Source organism: Hyla sarda, chromosome 13 (genome assembly GCF_029499605.1).
Source record: "Hyla sarda isolate aHylSar1 chromosome 13, aHylSar1.hap1, whole genome shotgun sequence".
Taxonomy (NCBI): Eukaryota; Metazoa; Chordata; class Amphibia; order Anura; family Hylidae; genus Hyla; species Hyla sarda.
Genome location: NC_079201.1, coordinates 13,886,063 through 13,908,736, shown reverse-complemented (window position 1 = coordinate 13,908,736; position 22,674 = coordinate 13,886,063). Strand labels below are relative to the sequence as shown.

Genomic DNA, 22,674 nt, shown 5'->3' with positions numbered 1-22,674 from the left:
GGACCGTGCTAGTGGACCGGTTCTAAGTCACTACTGGTTTTCACCAGAGCCCGCCGCAAAGCGGGATGGTCTTGCTGCGGCGGTAGTGACCAGGTCGTATCCACTAGCAACGGCTCAACCTCTCTGGCTGCTGAAGATAGGCGCGGTACAAGGGAGTAGACAGAAGCAAGGTCGGACGTAGCAGAAGGTCGGGGGCAGGCGGCAAGGTTCGTAGTCAGGGTGGATAGCAGAAGTTCTGGTACACAGGCTTTGGACACACAAAACGCTTTCACTGGCACAAGGCAACAAGATCCGGCAAGGGAGTGCATGGGAGGAGGTCAGATATAGTCAGGGACCAGGTGGAAGCCAATTAAGCTAATTGGGCCAGGCACCAATCATTGGTGCACTGGCCCTTTAAGTCTCAGGGAGCTGGCGCGCGCGCGCCCTAGAGAGCGGAGCCGCGCGCGCCAGCACATGACAGCAGGGGACGGGAACGGGTAAGTGACCTGGGATGCGATTCGCGAGCGGGCGCGTCCCGCTGTGCGAATCGCATCCCCGACGGCCATGACAGTGCAGCGCTCCCGGTCAGCGGGACCGACCGGGGCGCTGCGGAGAGAGAGACGCCGTACGCGCTCCGGGGAGGAGCGGGGACCCGGAGCGCTAGGCGTAACAGATATGAGGTCGGGATATGAGTATAGGACATGAGGTTGGGATATGAGTATAGGATATGAGGTCGGGATATGAGTATAGGATATGAGGTCGGGATATGAGTAAAGGACATGAGGTCGGGATATGAGTATAGGACATGAGGTCGGGATATGAGTACAGGATGAGGTCGGGATATGAGTACAGGATATGAGGTCGGGATAGGAGATCGGGATATGAGTATAGGATATGAGGTCGGGATATGAGATCAGGATATGAGGTCGGGATATGAGATCAGGATATGAGGTCGGGATATGAGATCAGGATATGAGGTCGGGATATGAGTATAGGATATGAGGTCGGGATATGAGTATAGGATATGAGGTCGGGATATGAGTATAGGTTAGGGGGCCGGGATATGAGTATAGGATATGAGGTCAGGATATGAGTATAGGATATGAGGTCGGGATATGAGTATAGGATATGAGGTCGGGATATGAGTATAGGATATGAGGCCGGGATATGAAATCAGGATATGAGGTCGGGATATGAAATCAGGATATGAGCTCGGGATATGATTACGAGATATTAGGACAAGATATGAGATCAGAATATGAGGACGAGATGTGAGGTTTCAGCCAGTTTTTCCATTTATCATAAAATGTTGATGTTTTCTTGTATACACTTACTGTATATATAATAAACAGGGAGGTGAGTGATCCTCAACTGGAAGCTCCCATATCTGTCATGTGTGTTTTTTCCGGGGTTGTCTCCATGAGTATAACCCCTTTCATACCAGCAGAGAAGATCCAGGAGAGTCCGGCTCATCAGAAGAAGAAATGTAGGAAGCTTCTTGACAGTCCCAGACAATGCATATAAAATAATAAAGGTTTATTACATCTACAAATGGACAACGAGTTTCGAGGGTCTAACCACCCTCTTCATCAGGTCAACCAAATTTTTAATACCTAAAGATGTCTACTCGATACCGTCTAGGTGTTTTAAACCAAAGGACACCAAGACGTGACACAGACACTAAAGCGTAAACAATTATCCTTTTTCTATAAATACAATTTTAAGCCGTACTCCCATGTAGTAATGGAAGAAAATAGGGAACAACAATGTAGATTCTCGTTCCCAGGTTATTGCCTTCTTGTACTGTCATACATTAGATAATCCATTAGCGATATGTTAATTTTAATTCCTTACACAACCTCATGTTAATGTACGTCAGCATGGGTATGTAAACAGGTAAAGCATATCACTCGTGTGCATTAAATAACTCCATTCCCACAGATCATTCCTATAGTATTTAACTCGCTTATCATGGATATCAACACAGTGGTCCGCCCAAGTATAAACGAATACAGTATAAGGTAATGTACAGTACCTTGCATAAGTATTCACCCCCTTCGAATTTTTGTCCATTTTGCTTTCGTTACAATCTGGAATTCAACAGATCTTAAAGGGGTACATCGGCCCTAAGACATCTCATCCCCTATCCCGTGTGTCGGCCATCATGCCCCATCCCATAGACTTGCATTGAAGGGGCGGGGTGTGGCGTCACACGGGGGCGGAGTCGTGACATCACGATACTCCAGCCTCGTGGCCGTGAGGCTTCAGACTCGAAGTCTCCAGCGCAGATCACACGGGTGGGTGCTATATGAGAAATTGCGGGGGGGGGGGGGGATCCCCAGTGGCGGGACCCCCAGGATCGGACATCTTTTTCCCTATCCAAATAGTTCTTACGACCTTTAATCTTTCTTTCCCTGACATTCCAAAGTGCCCCTGGGTAAAAAGAGAATGGTATGACACTCTACTAGTAGGGGCAGGAACCGGGATGGGAATAATGAATGGAGACTATACAGATGGAGACTATACAGATGGAGACTATACAGAGACTATACAGATGGAGACTATACAGATTGAGACTATACAGATTGAGACTATACAGATTGAGACTATACAGATTGAGACTATACAGAGACTATACAGATTGAGACTATACAGATTGAGACTATACAGATTGAGACTATACAGATTGAGACTATACAGATGGAGACTATACAGATGGAGACTATACAGATGGAGACTATACAGATGGAGACTATACAGAATAGGTCACATAAGTGATGCATTAGTAATATCAAGTAAATGGTATCCAACAAGCATTAATATGCATCGGCAGCCGCTACAAATAGAAGATCATGGGTTAACAATGCTTAATATGTCTTTGATTACTGCTTTGGATTTATGGAATACTTCTGCTTACTTTATTAATCAAACTATTTGTTCTCTGAATATCTTATATTATCACACACAAAAGACAAAAGCTCAAATGGCTTTAAAGGGGTACTCTGGCCCCAAGACATCTTATCCCCTATCCAAAGGATATCCAAAAGGATAGGGGATAAGATGGCATTGCTATGGGTGACGCTCCGGCTGTGAGCGCACCTCTCCTTATGTTCTCGGCGGCTCCGGGACTCGGTGTGCGGTACGCGCCCGCATGCGAGTCCCGGGTATCTCCTTACCTCCCTCTGTCTCAGGTCTCCCTCTCTCTGCGCATAGCCGGCGCGCGCGTCCCCTCACCTCACCTTAGGGCATGTGCGCTGGCGTTACTAGATTTAAAGGGCCAGTATGCCCTTAATTGGTCTGCTGCAGAGCGGACCTTATTTAAGTCCGGCACCTCCCTATCTTGGTGCCGTATTCTTGTGTCTTGTGAAAGCGTTCCTCTGTATTCACCTACTTAGTGTTCCTGACCTTCAGCCCGTGACCTGACCTTGCTCCTTTGCCGCCTGCCTCCTGACCTCATGCCTGGAGCCACTAGTGCAGGCAAGGGAGGGAGCACTCACGGCCGGAATGAATGGCGGGAACGCTGCCCATGACAACCACTTTATATGGTTCCTCCTCTGTGCCTTTTTAACCTATTAAGTTTCGTACACCAGTTCAGGGCTGGTGTAGATTTGTGACCAATAAAAGGAAAATGACCCAGCGCTCGTGTATCTCCAGCTCTCTCATAGAGATGAAAGGAGGTCGCTTGCTGACCCCTATTCTGTGCGCTAGGAGAGCCAAAGCGCCATGCAGGAACGGTCGGCCTCCCCTGCAATCAGACACTAATCCCTTTATTCTTTGGATAGGGGAGGATACACTTCTCCTTCATGGGTTTTACGACAAATCGCTTGTGCAAAAAGTGAACCAGGCCATGGCGTGGCTACACGATTTTTAGAAAAAGCTTCTAAAAGCCAAAGCCGAAAAGAAAAAGTCTCTAAACAGCAACCACGACAACTCAACACCAAAATATCTGGGTCAAACCAGTGATAGATTCCCCCATACAACCCTGAATATTATAATATTATATCCTCCCATGTCTCGTACTGTGGGAGGAGGCGACTGTATTACTAGCACTGCCTCACCCGACGGAGCTGGCACACCGGCAGACGGAGCGACACCGCAGGATGAAACCTATGAGGTGTATCCCCCTCCTCCTGATCCTCGCCCTGTGTGTGCAGAGGAGGGCGGCACAGACTACAGGTAAGTGAAGGCTTTACTATATACAGGGCGGTGGTCTCAAACTGGGGCCCTCCAGACATTGCAAAACTTCAACTCCCAGCATGCCCGGACAGCCAACGGCTGTCCGGGCATGCTGGGAGTTAAAGTTTTGCAACATCTGGAGGGCCCCAGTTGGAGACCACCGCTATAGGGGGGAGATTTATCGAAGCCGTGTAAAGGAGGAGTGCTGCGGTTGCCCATAGCAACCAATCAGATTTCTTCTTTCATTTTTAAAGAGGCCTCTGAAAAACGAAAGAGGCAATCGGATTGGTTGCTATGGGCAACTGCACCACTCTTCCTCAGGTTTTGATAAATCTCCCCCTATGTTACCAGGCGCTTTCTATGTCGTAATACGGTCATGGGGGGAGATTTATCAAAACCTGTACAGAGGAAAACTTGCCCAGTTGCCCATAGCAACCAATCAGATCACTGCTTTCATTTAAAAATGAAAGCAGCAAACTGATTGGTTGCTATGGGCAACTGGGCAAGTTTTCCTCTGTACAGGTTTTGATAAATCTCCCCCCATGGTCCAGACCTGAAGTGATATTATCAGTAGTGATGAGCGGCAGGGGCCATATTGGAATTTGCGATATTTCGAGAATATATGGACGAATATTCGTCCTATGTTCATGAAATTCGCATTTTCGCTATGTTCGTTCTCTTTTTTTTTTATTATTATTTTTTTTCCCAATGCGAAAATTTGTAATGAAATTCGCATAATGCGCATGCGAAATTATATCTTTCACCTAAAAGAAGGGAGGGATCAGTGTCCAGTCTGGAAGTGCAGATATTCCCATAAATATTTGCATTAAAAAAATCACTATATTCTAAATATTCACATAAAAAATGTAAAAAAATTATATTCGTCATTACGAATATACATCATTACATTCAAAACATTTGCAAAATCGCGAAGTGCTGATATTCGCGGCAAAAATTTCCATCTTGAAAATTCGCACTCAACACTAGTTATTAGGTCAGACCCCTACACCCAAGGTTTGGGCCACGACTAATGCGGGCGAAGAGACGTTACACTTGTGTCAAATTGGACACAGGCTACAATACATTCGGAAAGTATTCAGACCCTTTCACTTTTTTTTTTTTTCCCCATTTTTTTTTTTCACCCATTAAATGGCTCCTGTCACTAACAATAACATTTTATATGTTATAGATTAGTCTATTTGAATTACTTTTCTTATATACTTCTTAAAGGGGTACTTCACTGGAAAACTTTTTTTTTTTAATCAACTGGTGCCATAAAGTTAAACAGATTTGTAAATTACTTCTATTTAAAAATCTTAACCCTTACAGTACTTATCTGCTGCTGTATACTACAGAGGAAGTTCTTTTCCTTTTGAATTTCCTTTCTGTCTGACCCCAGTGCTCTCTGCTGACACCTCAGTCCATGTCAGGAACTGTCCAGAGTAGGAGCAAATCCCCATAGAAAACCTATCCTGCTCCGGACAGTTCCTAAAATGGACAGAGGTGTCAGCAGAGAGCACTGTGGTCAGACAGAAAGGAAATAAAAAAATAAATAACTTCCTGTGGAGTATACAGCAGCTGCTAAGTACTGGAAGGATTAAGATTAAAGGGGTATTCCAGGCCCAAACTTTTTTTTATATATCAACTGGCTCCGGAAAGTTAAACAGATTTGTAAATTACTTTGATTAAAAAATCTTAATCCTTCCAATAGTTATTAGCTTCTGAAGTTGAGTTTTTTTTTTTTTCTGTCTAACTGCTCTCTGATGACTCACGTCCCCGGAGCTGTGCAGTTCCTATGGGGATATTCTCCCATCATGCACAGCTCCCGGGACGTGACATCATCATTGAGCAGTTAGACAGAAAACTTCAGAAGCTAATAACTATTGGAAGGATTAAGATTTTTTAATAGAAGTAATTTACAAATCTGTTCAACTTTCCGGAGCCAGTTGAGATATACATATGTATATATATATATATATATATATATATATATATATATGGTTTTGCCTGGAATACCCCTTTAAATAGAAGTAATTTACAAATCTGTTTAACTTTTTGGCACCAGTTGATAAAAAATAAAAAAATAAAGTTTTTTCCTCCTTACCTTTTAAAAATCATAACCCTTTCAATTTTGCACCCAAAAATCCATATTATGGCTTATTTTTTGCGCCACCAATTCTACTTTGCAGTGACATCCGTCAGTTTACCCAAAAATCCACAGCGAAACGGACAAGACAAGGGGATAAGATGTTTGAGCGCAGAAGTACCCCTTTAACTCTGACCTCAAACTGTTCTCTAAGGTGTTGGCGGTTCGGCTTTGCTCCTTTCTCCCCTCCCTGATCCATAAGGACCAGGTTGGATCCATCCCGTCTCCAGGGCGGTGACAGCACCAGGAGGGTCGTGGACCTTGTTGATCTGATCGGAGGTCTGAGCAGTCTCTCATACTTAGCCTCGATGCCGAGATGGCATTTGATAGACTGGGGTGGCCGTTTCTGTTCGTTACCCTTCAGAAGTTTGGTATTACGAGTAATTTTTTGACTGCACTGCGGGGTCTCTACTCATCTCCTACAGCTTCCCTCAAACTCCCTCATGCTCCTTCTCCAACATTCCCCTTGTTCAATGGGACTCGTCAGGGATGTCCCTTGTCCCCCTTGGTTTTTGCACTTTGTATTGAGCCTTTGGCTGCTATGATTCGGGGTGACCCGGACATCACTGGCATTCCCTTGTACGACACGGATTTCAAGATCTGTCTCTTTGCTGATGATGCGCTTCTTACCCTCACTCGTCCCTTGCTCTCTCTACCTAGTCTTTATAGGGTCCTTCACGCTTATGGTGAGGTCTCCGGCTATAAGGTCGGAGGTCGGAGGCGCTTCCTCTGAATCTTCCCGTGTCTCTTTCCACTCTTCTTCGCTCCAACTACTCCTTCAAATGGTCCCCATCTGCTATCAAGTACAGTGGTCCCTCAACATACAATGGTAATCCGTTCCAAACGGACCATCGTATGTTGAGGGATCCGTGCAATGTAAAGTATAGGACAGCCAACGGCTGTCCGGGCATGCTGGGAGTTGTAGTTTTAAAATATCTGGAGGTCCGCAGGTTGTAGACCACCGTTATTGGAAGTTGTACTCACCTGTCCCCGCCGCTCCGGACCGCCACCGCTGCCCTGGATGTCGCCTTCCATCGCTGTTGCCGCATCCCCGAGGTGTCCCCGATGCTCCGGCAAGGCCTCTGCTTCCCTGCCATCCTCGCTCTCCGTCACCGCCATCACGTCGCTACGCACGCCGCTCCTATTGGATGACGGGACGGCGTGAGCAGCGACGTGATGATGACGATGGAGAGTGCCAACGATGCAGGGGATCCTGAAGAGGACGCGCCGGAGCCCCGAGGACAGGTAAGTGATCATCACCGGACCACACGGGGCACCGTAAACAGATATCCGGTGGCAGCTGAAGCAGTCTGCGCTGTCGGATAGCCGTTTATGCGATGGCCCCGACATACAAAAGCATCGTATGTTGATGCTGCCTCTGAGAGGCCATCGTATGTTGAAATGATCATATGTTGGTGCCATCGTAGGTCGGGGGGGTCACTGTGCCTGGGGGTTTATATCACCTCTCGCTATTCCTCGCTTTACTCTACCATCTATCTCCCCCTCTTTCGAGAACTCCGTGCTCTTTTGGAAAAATGGCGCTTGCAGTATATTTCCTTTTCGGGCGTATTGCGGCAATGAAAATGACCATACTTCCGAAACTGCTGTACTATTTTGAAACGTCGCCGGTTCGGGTGCCGCTGTCTGCGCTTCGCTCATTTCAAACGGCCACTTTTTTATTTATTTGGGATGGGAAGAGGCATTGACTCCCTATATCTGTCATGATGGCTGGTAAGGCGTTTGGAGGTCTTGCAGCTACGGATGTGGTCAAGTACTACTGGGCTGCCCATCTGCGCCATCTTGCGGCGTGGTCATCTTATCATGTCTATAGCCGATGGATGGAGCTAGAAAAGCTCTGGTTGGCCCCTTTCCACCCCAATACGCTGCTCTGGTCTCCTCCTGCTTCCACTGTCTCCCTATCCCCTTTATTGGGTCCGATGGCTTTCTCTAAATATGTCTGGGGCTATTGTTCTGTGAAATTAAAGCTGTTCTCTCCCTCTTCCCCTCTCCGGTCTTTCCTTTACCATCCTGACTTTCCCTCCGGCCTCTCTGCCGCCATGGTGCGGGAATGGGGATCTAGGGGCCTTTTCTGCTGGGCTGATGTTGTAGACCCTCTCTCTCGCTCCTTTCTTCCTTTTTCTCAATTGCAATCTAGCTGGGATCTCCCCTCGTCTGAACGCTTTCATTATTTGTAGCTGCAACATTTTCTGTCCTCTACCACTGGCTCCTCTGTGATTTCTATGGCCACTGGGTTTGAGAGGCGGTGCCGTGGTGGGCCTCAGACCAGGGGCCTTCTCTCCGACATCTACTCTTTACTTCTTCAACCTCCTGTGGGTATCCCGGTGTCGCATCGTTATATGGGTTGTTGGGAAGATGCTCTAGAAACTACCATAGCTCTCCCTCTGTGGTTATCTGGGAGAGGGCCTCTAAGGCATCTATTTGTACGGCCTATAAGGAAACTCAATACAAACTAATTATGGGATGGTACCACACACTCGAGCTGTTAAATAGGCTGAACCCTGACCCCCCCCCCCCCCCAATGCTGGCATTGTGGGGTTGGTCTGGGTACGGTGTATCATATATTTTGGCCCTGTCCCCTTATAGTGGAATACTGGCACAAAGTGCGGAGATTACTGTCTGATGTACTGGGAGTGTCGTTCCCTCTCGACCCTCTTGTCTATCTTCTTCAGCTTTCTCACCCCGTGATGTCTAAGAAATTATTTAACTCTTCATGCACAGTCTTAGCTGCTAAAACACTCATTGCTAAATGTTGGAAGAGGACCCTCCCCCCTGCTGAATCCGACCTCTTATTTCGTTCTCTGGAATCTTTAATAGCTTCCCTGAATAACTCGGTCCCTTTGTTTCACTGGGAGCCCATGGACTGTTTTTCTGAAAGACAACCGCCTTGATACTCTCTTTTCTCTTGCTCTTTCCTCTCCTTCCAGTCTTTCCTATCTACCTCCCTGTGTGTGGTACTGTCACTTTTTGTTGGTCTTGTGCTCTCCCCGGTTTATGCTCCCCTCCCTTCCCTTGTTTGTGGCCTTGTCCCATATTTGCTGCCGTTTGGTTGCGCTCTCATTGGTTCTCGTTATTTATTCCTATGGCTGCGGGTCATGTTGGTCTTAGAGGCTACTGGAACGTTGCTGTCCCTGTACTGACCTGTCCGGATCTGATCACTTACCAATACGATTGTTTGTATAGCTCTGGTTGTTAACAGGCCCTGGCCCATGTGACATTGTGGCACTGTGTTTGTTTCAGTTTTGATTTGTAATTATGCAAACTTTTCAATAAAAATTACAGTTTAAAAAAAAAATAGTAATTTTCTGACCCCTATAACTTAATTTTTCCGCATATGGCGCGATCTGAGGACTCATTTTTTGCACTGTGATCTGAAGTTTTTAGCGGTAACATTTATGTATTGATCGGACTTTTTGATCACTTTTTATAAATTTTTTCATTATATAAAAAGTGACCAAAAATACACTATTTTGGACTTAGGAATTTTTTTTGTGCATACGCCATTGAGCGAGCGGTTTAATTAACTATATATTTTTATAGCTCGGACATTTCCGCACGCGGCGATACCACGTTTATTTTTATTTACACAGTTTTGTTTTTAAAATGGGAAAAGGGGGTGATTCTTACTTTTATTAGGGAAGGGGTTAAATGATCTTTATTAAAGGGGTTCTCCACCATAAGGTGATTTTAGTACGTACCTGGCAGACAGTAATGGACATGATTAGGAAGGATCTGCGCTTGTCTTGGGGCTAAATGGCTATGTCATGAGATTACCATAACACTGTGGCTAGCTTTTTGTGAACTGGTATTTCCTGTTTGAGTTTTCTGTTTTTGCCTACAAATCCCATAATTCCATTTTCCTCCCTCCCACACATTGAAACATAAAAGAGCTGCATCCATTCAAAAGACCTTTGGTTTTCAATCAGGGTGCCTACAGCTGTTGCATTAGTGGCAGTTGCTCTCTCTCCCACCAAGCGATCACTCCACCCATTGAAGCAGACAGGCTCCCTGTCAGCTGACTAGTGAGTCAGGTCTGGGCCGCATTGCAAGCTGGGAAAAATCTGAGACAACAGTCATTTTGTATGCTGGTAAAAATAAATATTGGGGTCAAAATCACATAACAATTGTGAGAAAACCATCACACACACAAGTACAGACACTATATTATGAACTACACTAGCTTTACCGCTCCTGTAGCATAGTCAAATAAAAAAAAAAATTCCTGGAATACCCCTTTAACTTTTTTTTCACACTTTTTTTTGCAGTGTTATAGCCCCCCCTAGTGGCTATTACACTGCACATGCCGATCTCATACACAGATCATTACCATGCATTGACACAGCAAAGATCAGTGTAATCGGCGGTGGATTTCAGGCTTGGAGCAATCAATCGCCGATCGTAGGCGACGGAGGCAGGTAAGGGAACCTACGCTTGTGTTCTAGCTGATCGGGACATCGTGATTTCACCGTGATGGTCCCGATCAGCTCGACTGAGCTGCCGAGAAGATTTTACTTTAATTTTACACGCTGCGATCAACTTTGAACGCCGCGGCTAAAGGGTAAATAGCATGCAACACAACGATCTGTGCCGCACGCTATTAGCCCAGGGTCCCAGCTGTCATTAGCCGCCGGGACCGACCCGGTGTGAACCCACGTTTTATACTGGGACCGGGTGCAGGGCTTAAAAGCTTAAAAGCGTACCTGTCATATCACAGAAAAAATTATGCTTCTATATGTTCCCCACTAGGTCCTGCAGATGCTTTACATGACTTTTTTGTGTGTATAGCTTCTGTATTTGGTTCACAAATCCCTCTGTTCTGCTGCTCACTCATTCTAACATCCACTGCTCAGGAAGGGGCGTGTCCAAGGCAAGCACTGAGCCCACCCTCACTCACCATGCATTCACTTCCTCCCTGAGTCTGCTGTGCCGGGTCTCTTCATCCAATCACTGCATTCTGCTCTGTAACCCCATCTTCTGTTTTTTTTTTTTTTTATGCTGCAGTCTGATAGGACAGGAGTGAGCACAGAGGAGTGCTAGTCCTACCCTCACTCACATGACTTTGTCCCGGCCTGTGCTTCAGCTGGGATAAAGATAAAGCTGCAGCCATACAGGATTATGTTCTGGAGGGTATGGGGACCCCTAGAGGTCTTTTTAATAAGCCATGATTTCTATAAAAAGATCAATATTTTTTCTATGAAGTATATTAGAAAGGTTAATGTAAACGCATGAAGAAAGGTAACGGAGCACTCACCCGGTAAAACATCCCAGGCTGGCTGGCCGGCAGTCCCAGGCCGTCCGGCCTGACGAAGCGCCAAGTGGCGTGAAACGGTCCGTAGCCAGCGTCTGAGCTCCCCCCGGTCTATCCACTGCCTCCCCGCCAAGAGATGATCATGCGTCATTGACTACCTGGTACCATTAGAAAGTTTAATGTTTTGCCAAGATGTACGACATATATAGAGTTTTGGAATCTGACGGGCACATTTAAAGGGGTTATCGAGGAAAAAACTTTTTCACCCAAATTGGGAAACACTGGGATAGGGGATAACATGTCTAGGGGCGGAGTACCCCTTTAAGCATGTAAAGAGAGACACTGTTTTTAACCTCTGATAACCAATACAAAAATGTATTTAAAAGGGGTACTCCGGTGGAAAATATTGTTTTTTTTTAAATCAACTGGCTTCAGAAAGTTAAACAGATTTGTAAATTACTTCTATTAAAAACTCTTAATCCTTTCAGTACTCATGAGCTGCAGAAGTTGAGTTGTTCTTTTCTGTCTAAGTGCTCTCAGAACTGTCCAGATTAGAAGCAAATCCCCATAGAAAACCTCTTCTACTCTGTGCAGTTCCCGAGACAAGCAGAGATGTCAGCAGAGAGCACTGTTGCCAGACAGAAAAGAACAACTCAACTTCAGCAGACGATAACTATTGGAAGGATTAAGATTTTTTTTTATTGAAGTAATTTACAAATCTGTTTAACTTTCTGGAGCCAGTTGGTTTAAAAAAAGAAATATTAAAATTTTAAGTCATCTTAGCTAAGGGAAACAGTTTTTTTTATTTATTTATTTTTTTTTTTTTTTATTACAATACTGATATCTTGGAAGTTTTCCAAGGAATTTAACATTATGAAGTAGACGTGGCAGGTTATACCAGCAATGTAATGGTATAAAATATCATATATTAAAGGGTTAAGATCACGATGACAATGACTAAGGTACATAGGCGTGACTATTTCCTAAAGGCACTTTACAGTAAGAATATAAATATGGATTGTTTCACTGAGACGATGTTACACCCTAAGATACTATAGGGCAGTGTTCCCAAACCTGTTGGTCTCCCACTGTTGCATAACTACAACTCCCATCATGATGATTTCCTCCCATAGACCTTCATTGTATCCGGTTTCAGTGAAAAAAAACCCGTAAGGAACCATATTGCAAACCGTACGTATAGACATTTCATAGAAAACCGTAGGTATAGACATTTCATGGAAAACCGTACGTATAGACATTTCATGAAAAACCATAGGTATAGACATTTCATGGAAAACCGTAGGTATAGACATTTCATGGAAAACCGTAGGTATAGACATTTCATGGAAAACCGTAGGTATAGACATTTCATGGAAAACCGTACGTATAGACATTTCATGAAAAACCGTAGGTATAGACATTTCATGGAAAACCGTAGGTATAGACATTTCATGGAAAACCGTAGGTATAGACATTTCATGGAAAACCGTACGTATAGACATTTCATGAAAAACCGTAGGTATAGACATTTCATGGAAAACCGTAGGTATAGACATTTCATGGAAAACCGTAGGTATAGACATTTCATGGAAAACCGTAGGTATAGACATTTCACGGAAAACCGTAGGTATAGACATTTCACAGAAAACCGTAGGTATAGACATTTCACGGAAAACCGTAGGTATAGACATTTCATGGAAAACCGTAGGTATAGACATTTCATAGAAAACCGTACGTATAGACATTTCATAGAAAACCGTAGGTATAGACATTTCATGGAAAACCGTAGGTATAGACATTTCATAGAAAACCGTAGGTATAGACATTTCACAGAAAACCGTAGGTATAGACATTTCACAGAAAACCGTAGGTATAGACATTTCATAGAAAACCGTAGGTATAGACATTTCATAGAAAACCGTAGGTATAGACATTTCATAGAAAACCGTAGGTATAGACATTTCATGGAAAACCGTAGGTATAGACATTTCATGGAAAACCGTAGGTATAGACATTTCATGGAAAACCGTAGGTATAGACATTTCATGGAAAACCGTACGCCAAACGTAGCATCCGGTTGTGTACGTTTTGCAACCATTAAGGTTTTATTGTTTTTTTTCCCGTACACAAAACCGTAGTCTAATACGGTTTTATGTCCGGGTGAAAAACTGGATACAACCCATATACGTTTAAAAAAAATAAATGGTGGTCTATGGGAACTGTACTGAGCCGTATGTGCGTACGGTTTCATCCGGTTTGCACCTTACGGTTTTGCAGTTTGCACGTGCGCAGTGCACGCCGAAAGTTCTTCCCACAAATAGAACAAGAAGAACTTTATTTATTTAAGGACAAACTTAAAACCGTATCAGTTTTTTTTTTCCAACAAAAAACATATTAAACCGTATGCAACCGTATTTCAAACCGTACAGAGGTCTATACGGTTGTACGCGGTTTTATACGGTTCGGAGACATATGTTTTTTTTTTTTTTTTCAAAAAACCTGATACAGGAACCGTATTGCAAAAACGAGATATGAATGCAGCCTAACCCGAGATAACAATTTATGGCGTCTCCACATGATAGATAATAAGTAATTGGGGGGGGTCCAACTATTAGTGACTGGTCACAAAAATGGGGGTCCCCGACTGCCCTTTTGTGAATGGAGCAGCAGAATATATTCAATGGGGGAGATTTATCAAACCTGTCCAGAGGAAAAGTGGCTGAGTTGCCCATAGCAACCAATCAGATGGCTTCTTTCATTTTTGAAAAGGCCTGTGGAAAATGAAACTAGCAATCTGATTGGTTGCTATGGGCAACTCAGCTACTTCTCCTCTACGCAGGTTTTGATAAATGCCCCCCATATTATGTTTATTTAAAGGGATACTCCGGTGAAAACATTTTTTCTTTTAAATCAACTGGTGGCAGAAAGTTACAAACATATTTGTAAATTACTTCTATTAAAAAAATCTTAATCCTTCCAGTACTTATTAGCTGCTGAATGCTACAGAGGAAATTCCTTTCTTTTTGGAACACTGATGACATCACGAGCACAGTGCTCTCTGCTGACATCTCTGTCCATTTTAGCAACCATGCATAGCAGATGTATGCTAAGGGCAGCATGGTGGCTCAGTGGTTAGCACTGCTGCCTTGCAGTGCTGGGGACTTGGGTTCAAATCCCACTAAGGACAACAATAAATAAAGTGTTATTATTATAATAACGTCAGCAGAGAGAACTGTGGTCGTGATGTCATCAGAGAGCATTCCAAAAAGAAAACAATTTCCTCTGTAGTATTCAGCAGCTAATAAGTACAGGAAGGATTAAGATTTTTTAATAGAAGTAATTTACAAATATGTTTAACTTTCTGCCACCAGTTGATTTAAAAGAAAAAAGGTTTTCACCGGAGTACCCCTTTAATCTTTTATGGCCTAAATCTAGTAAATATTTGAAACAATCGGTGGTGGTCAAAGTCCCATGGGTGGTGAAGTTTCCAAATTAGGGGTCGTCAGGGGGAAGGAGGGGGTTTCTTATGTTTTGGCACCGCAACTACTCTGCAAACCCAACATGGTTTACCAAATCGTGCCAACCTAAAATAGACTTATCGGGAACGTCAATTATTAACTCATTTATGTGGCAGGACTTTAAACTTTTTCTTAAAAGCAGAGAATTTTGAATCTCCCCCCCCCCCCCCCTAATTTGCTCTAAAATGTTTACTAAATTATGGAGTTTAAAAGGGTATTCCAGGAAAAACCTTTATATATACATATATCTCAACTGGCTCTACAAAGTTAAGCAGTTTTGTAAATTACTTCTATTAAAAAAAAATCTTAATCCTTCCAATAATTATCAGCTGCTGAAGTCGAGTTGTTCTTTTCTGTCTGGCAACAGTGCTCTCTGCTGACATCTCTGCTTGTCTCGGGAACTGCACAGAGTAGAAGAGGTTTGCTATGAGGATTCGCTTCTACTCTGGACAGTTCCCGAGACAGGTGTCATCACAGAGCACTTAGACAGAAAAGAAAAACTCAACTTCAGAAGCTCATAAGTACTAAAAGGATTAAGATTTTTTTTAATAGAAGTAATTTACAAATTTGTTTAACTTTCTGGAGCCAGTTGACATTATATATATATATATATTTGTTTCCTGGATAACCCCTTTAAATATGGACCTAAATTTACCAGTAGCATAAAATACAATGGGCCACAAAAACCAATCTTAATCATTAGGAGAACTTAATGGGGTACTCCGCCCCTAGACATCTTATCCCCTATCCAAAGGATAGGGGGATAAGATGTCTAATCACAGGGGGGTACATGCCCCCAACGATTTTAGGCCCAGCGTTCTGAACAATTTATGTTCAGAACGCCGGTTTCGGGCTACCGCCCGAAACCGACGTTCTGAACATAAATTGTTCAGAACGCCAGGGTTGCTGGGCCTAAGGTTGTGGGGGGTCCCAGCAGCTGGACCCCCGCGATCAAACATCTCATACCCTATCCCTGGATAAGGGATAAGATGTCTAAGGGGGGAGGACCCCTTTAAGCCATTACAAAGTTATTACCACATAAAAAGTGAGACAGGTAAGATATGGAAAAATTGGCCCATGACCTGAAGGCCATAACCGGTTGTAGACACCAATTATGTCAGTCCCTCTGGATATACAAATATGATAGAGATCACATGGGCCATCACATAGGTGGAAGCTGTTTAAACCAACAGTGATCATTTAAAGGGGTACTCCGGTGGGAATTTTTATTTATTTTTATTTTTTTTAAATCAACTGGTGGCAGAAAGTTATACAGATTTGTAAATGACTTCTATTTAAAAAAAATCTTAATCCTTCCAGTACTTATCAGTTGCTGTATGCTCCAGAGGAAGTAGCGTAGTTCTTTTCTTTCTGACCACAGTGCTCTCTGCTGACACCTCTGTCTGTCTCAGGAACGGTCCAGAGCAGGAGAGGTTTGCCATGGGGATTTGTTTCTGCCCTGGACAGTTCCTGACATGGACAGAGGTGTCAGCAGAGAGCACTGTGATCAAACTGGAAAGAACTACACAACTTCCATTGTAGCATACAGCAGCTGATAAGTACTGGAAGGATTAAGTTTTTTTATATAGAAGTAATTTACAAATCTGTATAACTTTCTGTTACCAGTTGATTTATAATTTAAAAAAACATTCCACCAGAGTACCCCTTTAAGCCATGCAGCGACATGTTTCACATTGTGGCCATGGTGATCCTGTGGGCTACAATTTCATACCTTGTGCCGAACTCAATAACTGCACTTTCCTTGCCCGTCTCTATATATATTTACAATTTGTTCTATTTCTTTTTTCGTCCAGCTCCAGCTGCTCAGCATACGGGTGTGTGTCCTCAAACAGAAGACATAAAGCTGGGAATCTGCGGCAATGCCTGCGATGCCGACGAAGAGTGCGCGGACAAGATGAAGTGCTGCCCGAACAATTGTGGGACAAAATCCTGCACGAAGACAGGTGATACAACGGAGACTTTATACATTTAGGACTATACAAAACCTGTGTGGAGGAAAAGTGGAGCAGTTGCCCATAGCAACCAATCAGAGCGCTTCTTTCTTTTCCCAGAGGCCTTTTTAAAAATGAAAGAAGCGATCTGATTGGTTGCTATGGGCAACTGCTCCATTTTCCTCGATTTAAGAGTCAAATGTGACAGAGAAAACAAGGACTGCACTCACCGTCCATACAGCGTTTATTGAAAGTCGTCAGGCATAACGAGCTGGTACAGGAGCGGAGGCGGGGGACGTAACCGGGACAGGCTGTTTCACGCTTAGTTGTGCTTCTTCAAGCCGGTTTGAAGTTGTGCTTCTTCAAGCACAAGTAAGCACAACTCCGCCTGTCAATCCCTTCTCAGTGGTCTTCAACCTGCGGCCCTCCAGAGGTTTCAAAACTACAACTCCCAGCAAGCCCGGACAGCCATCGGCTGTCCGGGCATGCTGGGTGTTGTAGTTTTGAAATCTCTGGAGGTCCGCAGGTTGAAGACCACTGCGGCCTTAGTCATCATCCAGCCCCCCCCCCCCCCCTTTTGTTTTGTACTCACCTCCCCTCGGCGGGAAGGAAGGGTGAGCTGGTCCGGGTCATCTATGCTGCAGGGACCGTCTGGTGGGGATGGTTAGTCGTTGCGGGCTGTCCATTTTCACCAGGGGGCCTCTTCTCCGCGCTTCGGGACCGGCCCCGGAGTAGTGACGCTGCCTTGACGACGACGCACAGGGAGGTTCATGCGCAACGTCCCTGCGCGTCGTCGTCAAGGCAACGTCACTAGTCCGGGCCCGAAGCGCGGAGAAGAGGCCACCCCGGTGAAAATGGACAGCCCGCAACGACTAACCATCCCCACCAGACGGTCCCTGCAGCATAGATGACCCGGACCAGCTCACCCGAACTTCCCGCCGAGGGGAGGTGAGTAGAAAACAAAAGGGGGGGTCTGGATGATGATGATGAAGGCCGCAGTGGTCTTCAACCTGCGGACCTCCAGAGGTTTCAAAACTACAACACCCAGCATGCCTGGACAGCCGATGGCTGTCCGAGCATGCTGGGAGTTGTAGTTTTGCAACAGTTTTGATGACGGGGGTCTGGATGATGACATGGGGGGGGGGGATGATATATTTCCCACCCTAGGCTTATAGTCGAGTCAATAACTTTTCCTGGGTTTTTGGGGTAAAATTAGGGGCCTCTGCTTATATTCGGGTCGGCTTATACTCGAGTATATACAGTATTTTACTTAGTACCTTATCCTGTCTAGCACCTATATTTCTCTCACAAATACCTTCTATCTGTTGCTCACTTGGTTTGTCATCCTGTGCTCTGGAGGGGGCGTGTCCACTATCACCATGCACTCACTTCCTCCCTGAGTCTGCTGTGCTGGGTCTCTTCCTCCAATCACTGCAGGCTGCTCTGTAACCCCCTCCTCTCTGTTTTCATGCTGCAGTCTGATAGGACAGGAGTGAGCAAAGAGGAGTGTTAGTCCCGCCCTCACTTCCTGGACTTTGTCCCTGTCTGTGCTGCAGCTGAGACACAGATGATGCTGTAGCCGGACAGGATTTTGTTCTGGATGGTATGGGGACCCCTAGTGGTCGTTTTATACAAGTCATGATTTTTATAAAAAGGAAATAATATATTAGAGAGGATGATGTTTTGCCAAAATCTACAACATATAAAAAGTTTTTGAACCCAACTGCGCCAATTTATTGTCTTATTTTTTTTTTTTTTTCAGTGCCCGCAGAACTTCCTTCTACTACAGAGCCACCCAAAGTATTTGGGAATGAAACCGCAAAAGCACCAGCCCACACCCCAAACAACCACACCGGCAATGAATAACGTAAGGCCACCTATCAATGTTATGTGACGCAGTAACGGAGAAGGAACCTGTCGCGGACAATGGTTATGGGAAGAAGGGGTTAAATGGTTTTTTTTCGACAATAGTGATTAAAAACTGATGTGACTAATGGCCTGGACTGGATAACCCCAAACAATGTCTCAAACGGACATGACATTTTTCAATGTTCCTCAACCTGTAGAACTCTAACTGGTGACCAACTACAACTCCCAGCATGCCCCCACAGCCAAGGGGCATGCTGGGGGTTGTAGTTTTGACACAGCCTCTGAATGGAAAATACTGGTGTAAGTCTACGGATCTCGTTGTCCAGCTGTTGCAAAACTACAACTACCGGTATGCCCTAGTAGCAAGAAGACCGGCTTTACCTTTTATGTCCCCCTGTATTAAAAAAAATAAATTAATAATTTAACTCACCTAATATTCTGATCTTTATGAAGGGCAACCATGGTTCCCAATTAAAAACGCACCGCCAGCTCCTTCTGTGGTTACTGACCGTGGAGATCGGAGATCCAGCGCAGTCGCACGCCTCGCGCACACAAGTATTAGGACGCAAAACTCCGGCTTTACCTTTTAATGAATTGGTTTAGATAAAACCACATCCGAAAAGCTCCACATTAAGCATGTTTTTTTTTTTTTTTGTGGTTTACATATAGAACAGTGTTTCCTAACCAGGGTGCCTCCAGCTGTTGCAAAACTACAACTCCCAGCATGCCCGGACAGCCTTTGGCTGTCCGGGTATGCTGGGAGTTGTAGTTTTGCAACAGCTGGGAAACACCAATAGAAGAAAGAGGAGTACCTGAGAAAATACAGTGCACAGTCCCATTTAGCCTAATGTCCCGCACGGACTGGAAGGTAAATGGGCACCTTCACAGTTTACTGGAGCTCCCATTATGCTACTTCAGATTGCTGACTCACTGGCCACTATATTAGGTACACCTGATCAATTGTGTGTTAACGCAAAAAGGTGATCAGCCAATCACATGGCAGCAACTCAATGCATTTAGGAATGTAGATGTGGTCAAGACAACTTGCTGAAGTATAAAAGAGCATCAGAACGGGGATGTAAGTTACTGTAAACGTGGCATGGTTGTTGGTAGCAGACTGGCTGGTCTACATATTTTTGGGATTTTCATGCACAGCCATCTCTTGGGTTTAGAGAGAATGGTCCGAAAAAGAGAAAATATAAAAAAAAAAAAATGGCTTATTGATGTCTGAAGAGAATGGGCAGACTGGTTGGATATGACAAAAAGGCACTAGTAACTCAAATAACCACTGGCTACAACCAAGGTCTGCAGAATACCCTCTCTAAACACAAGTCCCACCTTGAAGCAGATGGGCTACAGCAGCCAAAGATCACACCGGGGGCCACTCCTGTCAGCTAAAAACTGGAAACTGAGGCTACAATTCACACAGGTCACTGAATCGGGACAATGGAAGATGGGAGAACGTTGTCCGGTCTGGGGAGTCTCCATTGTGGCTGTGACATTCAGATGACAGGGTCAGAATTTGGAGTAAACACCATAAAGCCCTGATCCCTCCTGCCTTGTATCAGCGGGTCAGGCTGGTGGGGATATAATGGTGGGGGGTGGGGGGACATTTTCTGGGCACTTTGGGCCCCTTAGTACCAATTGATCCTGATATAAACCCCACAGCTACCTGAGTATTGATCCTGATATAAACCCCACAGCCTACCCCATCTTCTGATGATACTTCCAGCAGGATAATGCCCCATGTCACATGACATCATCTCATACAGGACAATGAGGTCACATGACATCATCTCATACAGGACAATGAGGTCACATGACATCATCTCATACAGGACAATGAGGTCACATGACATCATCTCATACAGGACAATGAGGTCACATGACATCTCATACAGGATAATGAGGTCACATGACATCTCATACAGAACAATGAGGTCACATGACATCATCTCATACAGGACAATGAGGTCACATGACATCATCTCATACAGGACAGTGAGGTCACATGACTCCAATGGCCTCCACAGTCACCAGATCTCATCCAATAGATCACCGCTGGGATGTGGTGGAACCGGAGATTCTCATCATGGATCCGAATCTACAGCAACTGTGTGATGTCATCATGTCCATATAGAGGAACTGTGTGATGTCATCATGTCCATATGGATGAACTGTGTGATGTCATCATGTCCATATGGAGGAACTGTGTGATGTCATCATGTCCATATAGAGGAACTGTGTGATGTCATCATGTCCATATGGAGGAACTGTGTGATGTCATCATGTCCATATGGAGGAACTGTGTGATGTCATCATGTCTATATGGAGGAACTGTGTGATGTCATCATGTCCATATGGAGAACTGTATGATGTCATCATGTCTATATGGAGGAACTGTGTGATGTCATCATGTCCATATGGAGAACTGTGTGATGTCATCATGTCCATATGGAGGAACTGTGTGATGTCATCATGTCCATATGGAGGAACTGTGTGATGTCATCATGTCCATATGGAGGAACTGTGTGATGTCATCATGTCCATATGGAGAACTGTGTGATGTCATGTCCATATGGAGGAACTGTGTGATGTCATCATGTCCATATGGAGGAGCTGTGTGATGTCATCATGTGTATATATGGAGGAACTGTGTGATGTCTTCATGTCAATATGGAGGAACTGTGTGATGTCATCATGTCTATATGGAGGAACTGTGTGATGTCATCATGTCCATATGGAGGAACTGTGTGATGTCATCATGTCCATATAGAGGAACTGTGTGATGTCATCATGTCTGTATGGAGGAACTGTGTGATGTCATCATGTCCATATGGAGGAACTGTGTGATGTCATCATGTCTATATGGAGAACTGTGTGATGCCATCATGTCCATATGGAGGAACTGTGTGAGGTCATCATGTCCATATGGAGGAACTGTGTGATGTCATCATGTTTATATGGAGGAACTGTGTGATGTCATCATGTCTATATGGAGGAACTGTGTGATGCCATCATGTCCATATGGAGGAACTGTCTGATGTCATCATGTCCATATGGAGGAACTGTGTGATGTCATCATGTCCATATGGAGGAACTGTGTGATGTCATCATGTCCATATGGGGGAACTGTGTGATGTCATCATGTCTGTATGGAGGAACTGTGTGATGTCATCATGTCCATATGGAGGAACTGTGTGATGTCATCATGTCCATATGGGGGAACTGTGTGATGTCATCATGTCCATATGGAGGGAAATCTCTGAGGAATGTTCCCAGCACCTTGTAGAAATTATACCACCAAGAATAAAGTCAACTGGGGGTCCGACCAGAAACTAGGAAGGTGTACCTAATAAAGTGGCCAGTGAGTGTAAATTACTTCTACAAGTCCCAGAATCCTGGAGAATCATGAATACAGCTCCGGACTATAATACAGAATTCATACACGATGTATGTACACAGTAACTACCCATTTTATGTGGACAGATTCTATATGTAAACCGGTGACCATATACAGTAGTTATCACTGCAGACGCCTCCGCCTATCCATTAACCATTACAGTACTGGTCCATAAGAACAAATAGGAAATATGGCAGTGACCAATCCAGGAAACCACATATGTTGCTGCCGGCGTCCGTCCAGAAAAGGATCTGTGTAAACCTAATAAATAAGACAGTGTTTCCCAAGCAGGGTGCCTCCAGCTGTTGCAAAACTAAAACTCCCAGCATGCCCGGACAGCCGTTGGCTGTCCGGGCATGCTGGGA

The 22,674-nt window shown here is 44.5% G+C and overlaps 1 protein-coding gene across 1 annotated transcript; it reads left to right on the top strand.

The window, feature by feature from the left end:
• The first annotated feature begins 4,024 nt into the window (after positions 1 to 4,024).
• On the top strand, positions 4,025 to 19,329 carry LOC130297321 (WAP four-disulfide core domain protein 2-like). Its single transcript, XM_056549668.1, has 3 exons — positions 4,025 to 4,155; positions 16,900 to 17,049; positions 18,800 to 19,329. Exons 1-3 carry the CDS (start codon positions 4,080 to 4,082, stop codon positions 18,901 to 18,903), a joined length of 330 nt encoding a protein of 109 aa, XP_056405643.1. The 5' UTR covers positions 4,025 to 4,079; the 3' UTR covers positions 18,904 to 19,329.
• Positions 19,330 to 22,674: the final 3,345 nt, after the last annotated feature.

Coding starts and splice junctions, on each gene's coding strand:
- LOC130297321 (XM_056549668.1), top strand. CDS start 4,080: ATGAAACCTATGAGGTGTATCCCCCTCCTCCTGATCCTCGCCCTGTGT. Junction 4,156..16,899: donor GAGGGCGGCACAGACTACAG/GTAAGTGAAGGC, acceptor TTTTTCGTCCAG/CTCCAGCTGCTCAGCATACG. Junction 17,050..18,799: donor AAAATCCTGCACGAAGACAG/GTGATACAACGG, acceptor TTTTTTTTTCAG/TGCCCGCAGAACTTCCTTCT.